The sequence below is a fragment of the Lagopus leucura genome, unplaced genomic scaffold (genome assembly GCF_019238085.1).
Source record: "Lagopus leucura isolate 7727_CA_CO unplaced genomic scaffold, USGS_WTPT01 Super-Scaffold_100019, whole genome shotgun sequence".
Taxonomy (NCBI): Eukaryota; Metazoa; Chordata; class Aves; order Galliformes; family Phasianidae; genus Lagopus; species Lagopus leucura.
The window spans coordinates 8,884,507-8,892,070 of record NW_024962273.1 but is presented as its reverse complement, the minus strand read 5'-3'; the positions used below and the strand labels follow the sequence as shown (position 1 = coordinate 8,892,070).

General features: G+C 43.8%; 1 protein-coding gene across 1 annotated transcript in view; it reads right to left on the bottom strand.

Moving 5' to 3' along the window:
- MUC13 (mucin 13, cell surface associated) overlaps positions 1-359 on the bottom strand; it is a 10,731-nt gene extending 10,372 nt beyond the window's left edge. Inside the window, exon 1 of the mRNA XM_042877977.1 lies at positions 266-359. Within this exon, the coding sequence (XP_042733911.1) occupies positions 266-359 (94 nt within the window). The remainder of the gene's footprint in view (positions 1-265) is intronic.
- Positions 360-7,564: the final 7,205 nt, after the last annotated feature.

Sequence of the window (7,564 nt, the reverse complement as noted above, 5' to 3'; positions counted from 1 at the left end):
GTATTCAGGACAATCTCAGATTAGATATGGAGTGGAGCTGTGCGTGGCCCAGTGGACCTGCCCTGGGCAGCCCGGCAGAGCCTTGCTCCAAGGAGCAAGATGTGCTTTTTGCTGAAGGGATGAGACATGATAGCATTACTTTGTTTTGCATTTATGAGACGTCTTTCAGAACCATTGTATATGAGCAAGCATGTGTGGACTCTGGAGCAGCTGAGAGTGAGTGATCCCTTCCTAAGTCTCTGCCTGTGGGCTTTCCCATCCTTACCTTCTGTTGTTAGTACTGCAGTGATGGTAGTACTGCTCCCAGGTGTTGTAGGTGTGGTAGTTGAGGACAGGAAAAGAAGAGACATGGTAGCCATGTTTAGTGTGGAGTGGAAGAAAATCCTTGGGGATTTCTTGTGTTCCCAAGAACCTCAAATTAAATAAGGAGGGGACATGCACGGGTTCTATTGTAGACTAGTCCTGCCCTTATACTGTCCATGGCACTGATAGCTCTTTAGGCTGTCATGCCCATATTCCCCGGCTAGTACATCCTCCCCAGAAGCACATGCCATTCCCCCAAGCACATACTCAATGTCCACAGCTGGCCCAATTAACAGCACAGATGTGTCTTCAAAGGAATGTTCCCCCCAAGTTCTCCAAGCAGGTTCTGCATGGCTAGCACTCTCCAGATCCTGTTCTGAATCTCACCTAAATCCACAAATATTTCATTCACTGCAAGACAGATAAGTATTTTGAAATTGTAAGAGACGCTTTCTCGAGCATCATTAAAAATTCCAGATGGACTCTTTCAGAGCAGTAATGGAGAAACGCGTGTCTTTTCTAATGCCATTTCCTCAGATGAAACAAATCCAGGTGCATATTGAAAGTAGTGTATTTCTGTTCATATAAGGCAAATTCTGCCAAATTATCATCAGTGTAATCAAGATCTTTTTTCCAGGACTGCACTACTATGTAGTCATGATATTATGTTTTACTTTTTTGTCATTTATTTTTCTTCCTTGTTTGTCTGTCTAGTGTTGAAAGTAAAGGAAGCAATATACAAAATACAACAGGCTTGCTGCTAAATTTGTGATAGCAATGAACAGTTTGGATCACACAACCTAACTTCAGTCTTTGTTACTTAATTTAATTTAAGTGGAGCTGTGCATTTAATCTGGGTTAACGTCACACTCATAATTTAAACAGCATGAACTGGAACTCTCATATATTTGTGGCTAACACTCTTGGCACTAGCAAACTCTTATAGCTGGTGTATTAAATACAATACTGCAAATAACACTAAATTCTCAAAAGACACTTGAAAAATAGGCCCCTCTCTTCAAAAGCTTTTGCAAGTTTTCAAAAATCCAAAAGAGAAGCAAATTTAATAAGCCTTTTTCTTCTCATCAATAAAGCTGTCTTGGAAAAGGCTCACCAAAAAGGCAAGGCCTAAAGTAATCCCTTAGTGTGTTCTGGGTGAAGAGGAAACGTGGTTTCTCAGTCCTGCGGGCAGAGTTTTGTTTCCTGGTCGATGTCAAGAGATGGACATTTTGGTTATAGCCATGATTCTGTGTTGTCTACAGGCTAAGAGTTTGGAGCACTGTTTTAAACTTCCTTCTCAAAATCAATGTTACATCACTAACGTCTTCAGTCAACAATGTTTAGCTTTGTACAGGCTGGCTAACAGCCCTCCACAAGTACCCTTTGGACTCAGGAAGAATCACATCTGTGTGACTGCAGAGCACATGAACTGCACCTGGGCTTGGCACAGGTAACACAAGCAAAGGTGGCTCTTTAATGGCCCTATCTGCCCAGCCCCAACTTTCTGTACCAGGAAACAGGATGTGTCATAGATTCAGGCATTTACCATGGACGTAATAGATCTTAAGATTCAGGGTATGAAATAGCAGACATCTGGGTACCAAGCAGAGTAGGCCTTTGTGAGTACTTTGCAAATGGACACAACACACAAAGCTTTTACAGTGTTTGCTTAGAATGAAGTAGGTTTCTGGGCATGGACAACCTTAGGAAAAATCTACACAAGTCAATGGAAGGCTCCCATGGCCTTTGATACTTCCTAGGACAAGATCTTTCAGTCTTACTGTTGTTCTCCAAACAGAAAACCAACCAACTGCCAAACTTGAAGTCTTCTATGCTTATAATTTATAAATCTGATTGTAGTATGCTGTAGAAGTTGCTATAAATATGTATATTCACTCACAATAGGTAACAGACTCACTGCCATCTGTCCCCATCTGATGCAATCTTGGCAGCATCAGTGAAAGTCTTAATTTGGGTCATATCTCTGTTTAATTGTCCCTGAAGAAAATGGGATTTCCTGTCCTTTCACAGCTTCAAGTTGCCACCAAACTCCTCCTACAGCTACTTTTACAAACTCCCTGCTACACTTGATCTGTTGCTGAATATCAGATACTCTGACCTGTAACCACCAAAATTGTTACAGGGCTAGAAAAACGATTAAGCGGTCTATGGAATGATTCCTGCCCTGTCTTTGAATAGAGCACAGGGCAACCCTCTGCCATCTGAGCTGGTGGCGAAGTTCTTGTTAATTAGCTTCAATAGGAGGGGAATGAATGCTCTGAGAGCCAGTTCAAGCAGTGCTGCTTTCCAGACTGATTGTTTAAGGAGACTCCATCCGGAAGGGCAGTGGCAGCACTCTTTTTCCTGGGTGCTGGGCTGGAACAGTCAAATCTTTTGTGATGACTGTAATAGAGCTTGAATTACCTGGGTTTAGTGTGCAAGTCCTGAAAACTGCTCGTGGAATAGGCTGAATTAGGTTAATCACAAGCCCCAGTGCTTTTGCATTGTTCTGTGAACAAGGAAAACTGTTTTCTTGCAGTAACGTTTTTCATCACTAATTAATCAAAATCTAGATGTGCTGAATGGTGCGTGGCCACTGACTTCAGTCTCTCAGCAGCTGCTAAAAGCACTGAGTAATCTATTCACTGCAATAGAATAGCTCCTCAGACAAATCCCAAAACAGAAGATAATGTTTCTTACCTTCTGAAAGGCTCAACACCAGGCAAAGCAGCACAGTGAAGAACATACAGCGTCCCATTGCTGCCCCTGCTGCTGCTGCTACTCCTTGCTAAACCTGAGATGAAGTGCTTTTCTCTTCCAGCGTCAGCTCATTTAAGGTCCCAGCCACAGGTAGGGAGTTCAGCCCCGAGCTGACGTCATGGTGGCAAGTGGCAAATGACAGATCCAAGCTGTTTTTTTCTTTCCTTCTCAAACTGGGAGGAGACTTCTGGACCCGCAGTATTCTTCCTGTAAGTTATAAACATTTGAGACCTGTTGACACAAGGAAGTTAATTAATGCTAAATACATTGACACAAACTGACAGGACACTAGCTATCCCTGCTAGCTCAGCAAACACTTTCGGTGTAATTTAGGTGGAGGGTGCAGTGCAGTCTGTTCCTAAAAGGAGAAAAAGCTATCCCATTCCAAAGCATGCTAATGATGTACTTAGAGCAGAGTATCTGGGACATACACACTCAAATCTTTGCAATACATTACCAGTGCAGACAAATTCTGTCTCAGACCTCAAGCTCTCTATACTTCAAAGCAAAATTTTACCCCAGAGCATCTCTTACTGCTCAGCTGCTCAGGGTGAAAAGCAAGAGAAAACACCTGCATCTTCAACATTCACAAAACTGAGCTGGCTTTGGCTGTTTTGGGAGTGATTACAGCTGGTCTATTTGCCTACATCTTTGTGTGTTATTGGCTAGTTAAAGCAGTGTGGCAAAAGAAGCAGGAACAGGGAGGACAGCCAGCAGCTATTTAACTATCTGGGCAACAGCCGTTCTTTCTTAGGAGTAACTGTGTTTGTACCTGGGAGACATTTGGAAACAGGAATGTTGAGGCTGTTACAGGGAACCTTCAGGAGGCCTGAAAATGGGAATTAGCACAGGGAGCCATGGAGCAACTAACACAGCCAGAACTTGGGAAAAAATTGATGGATTTACTGAAATCACGTATCAGGAAGCTCTGAAAATCACAGAATCATTAGGGTTGGAAAAGACCATGAAGATCATCCTGTCCAACCATCAACCTTTCACCACTGTGCTCACTAAACCATGTCACTCGATATGACAGAATAATGATGTAAAGACCAACATAAGGAGGAAGACCTGTGGACAGTAGCTATTTCTCCGCAGACTGCTTATTTTCAGCTGCCTCACCTACACAAGTTCTCTAGCTCAACAGTGCATTTGTTCTACATTGTGTCCCAGTAAAACATACCACTTGAAATCAATAGATGCCAAATTGCCCATGGTATGTTGCAGCTCCTCCTTTCCAGGAAAAGATGCCATTGAGTAACTTTCTCCCACTCTGAAGGTCTGTCTGATCCTAGATCCTGCTGCACCTGCCAGGAAAGCCTTTCTGGGAAGCACACACAGATTATCCTGCCATTGTAACCCATGGACAAGAAAACACAAGCAACCCACTGGTGTATCCCCACAGTGCCACTTTGGTGGGAGTCTGTGGGAGTCTGCTCTTTCCTGGCAAATGCCACTGTCAGCAATACTAGCACGTTGTTAACAATTTCCAAATGCAAATTGATGACTTGCTTTTGAAACTCCTCTCCCCTTTCTTCACCTGCTTTTGTCTGATCCTGCTGTGCTAACAAGACATGCAGTCTGTGTGCTAATCTAATAATGCATTCAGAGGGTGGCTCTCTCTCTGCAGGAGGGTGGGCATTACTCAAGCTGTTTGTGTGCTGGGGTTGTCCTCAGCTTTTAACTTGTGCTGAACCAGGAAATATTGGTGGCTTGCAAACAGCAACAGTAGTTGGGTGCCTCTCTGCCAGCATGAGGAGTGAGTAGCTTCATCCCCCAGCAACCTGTTATAGAGGCCATGACTGGGCCCAGGACCCAGTCACAGAGGCTGCCCTGGTGTCCCCGGGGTGCTGGAATGGGCTCTGGTCTCACACCAGGAAACCTCTGCCACCCCAAGATGCAAACTGAGAGTAGAAGAACCAGGTCACTTCTCAGAGTATTATCAGAAATGTGTGCTGAAAGTCAGCAGGTGTAGATGATAATGGCTGAGGGCTGACTACATCAGCTGCTACTGATTACGTTGTCCAGCTCATGAAGACTGTTTTCTGCAATGAGTGCACAAGAGAGGCTGGCATACCCTGAGCCATGCCTTTAGAACCAACTCCCACTCTTCATTGTTTGCTTCTGTCACCTCTGGGACGTGTGACATCTTCACCATGCAAAAAGCACCAGGAAAGGCACTGAACAAACATCTGCACACTTAACAGATTTTTTTCCTCTACTTTTTGACAGATCAGCTGTCACAACAGGCTGTCCTGGTGAGAGGTGAGGTGATGAGGCTACATGTGCCTCTTTGCTTGCAAATTTAGGGGGAAACTTGGAGATTTGACCATTTAGGAGAGCACAGAGAATTATCAAAACAGGACAACCAATATCAGTGAAACATCATTACCTCTAATGGAATTATTAAGGAAATTATTAAGGGCATATTTAGACATCAAATAGTTGACTACTAGTGCAGACAGACTTGCCCTCCCAGAGTACCTCTGATGTACCATAGAGAATCACAGACAAATCATTCTTTGAGGAAGTTTTTAAGTTACTTTCCAGAAGCTGTAAAACCAAACTGACATGCGTCAAAGCTATGACATGCAAGAATACTGATCAACAATTACAATGATTTTAAAGTGTGCTACGTTTAGTAACAGGCAGTGGTTATTCACCTGTCTTGATCCTTGTTTATGGCAGGAAAACAGTATCAGAGGTGAAAGGTTTTTATTAAGTTTAAGATAAAAGTAATGGCCCCACTATCCAGCCATAACCTGAATATAAACATGGGACAACTGGGGCAACTGTGTCATCAGAAGGTGTTCAGTGGAGAAGGAACAATAGTCTTTTATAGCTATTCACATGCTGGATTATTTCTTCCTGCATATTTTTTCAGTTCTATTCCTTACTAGATTCCCATACATTTTGCTGTCTCATGTAAAATTAATTAATCCACGGAATATTACACACACATAGACTCATAGAAAGGCTTGGATTGAAAGGGACCTTGAAGGTCACCTAATTCCAGCCCCCAACATTTAGAAATGTGTGTCATAACTGGGTGAAGATTCAAACAAACCTGCAGAAAGTCTAAATCAAAATTATACGTATCCAGACTCACCTGTAATTGGGGGAAGCATATGCAGTTCAAATTCTTCTGTTAACTGGTTCTCAAGATGGGAACCTGATTGTTGGAGTCCCTTGGGAGGTAGTTCGAGAGGCAAAAAGAGTCCAGAAAAGTTGGACATTTTTTAAGAGTGAAATCTTAAAGGCACAGGAACAGGTTGTCCCCATGTGCTGAATGGAAGACCAGCCTAGCTGAGCAGAGAGCTTCTTCTGGAACTCAGTAAGAAAAATAGAGTTTATGACCTTTGGAAGAAGAGGCAAGCAATTCAGGAGACTGCAAAGATGTGCAGTAATGGGGGAAGCAAATGAGAAGGGTCAAAACTCAGCTAGAACATAACTTCATTGGTACAGATTAAGGCAATTTAAAAATTTTAAAAGGCAGGATTCACCCAAAGATACAGAATGAGCTGGCAGAAGTGCTCATCAAGCCACTTTCAATAACCTGTCAGCAGTTCTGTATAACCAGAGAGGTCCCAGTTGACCAGAGTTTAACAAATATGATGTTCACCTACAAGATGGGCAGGAACGAGGACTCGAGGGAATAACCAGCCTGTCAGTCTGATGCCAGTGCCAGTGAAGGTCATGGAGCAGATCAACCTGAGTGCCATGACATAGCACGTACAGGACAGCTAGATGATCAGATCCAGTCAGAATGGGTTTGTGAAAAACAGTCCTGCAGGACTAACCTGATCCCCCATCTATGATAAGATGACATGCTGTTTCCCACAGCTTCTCTTGGAGAAATTGGCTGCTCATGGCTTGGATGGCTGTACTGTTTGCTGGGTAAAAAACTGTCTGTATGGTGGACTCAAAGTACAGAGTTAAATCAGAAGGTAGCCAGTCACAGGTGATGTTACCTAGGGCTCAGAACTAGAACAGGTTTTGTTTTGCATTTTTATCACTGACCTTGAGGAGAGGATGAAATGCACCTTCAGCAAGTTTGCAGATGACACCAAACTGGTCAGGAGGATTGATCCGCCTGAGAGCAGAAAGGCTTTGCAGAGGGGTTGGGGTAGGCTGGGTCAATGGGCTGAAGCCAGTTGTATGACATTCAACAAGGCTAAATGCTGGGTGCTGCTCTTGGTCACAACAGCCTCAGATACTGCAGGCTGGGGGCAGAGTGGCTGGAAAGTTGCCTGCAGAAAATGACCTGGGGGTCTGTTTGGCAGCTAGCTGAACATCCAGGTGGCCAAGAAGGCCAATGGCACCTAGCCTGCATCAGAGCCGGTGGGGCAAGCAGGGCCATGGAAGGGATGGTCCTTCTGTCGTCAGCCCCAGTGAGACTGCACCTCAATGGACTCACTTTGGGGGTCCTCACTATAAGAAGGTTATTGTCTGGAACAAGGATGACAGGACTAGAAGGCAACCTGGTCTAGAAGAAAAGAAT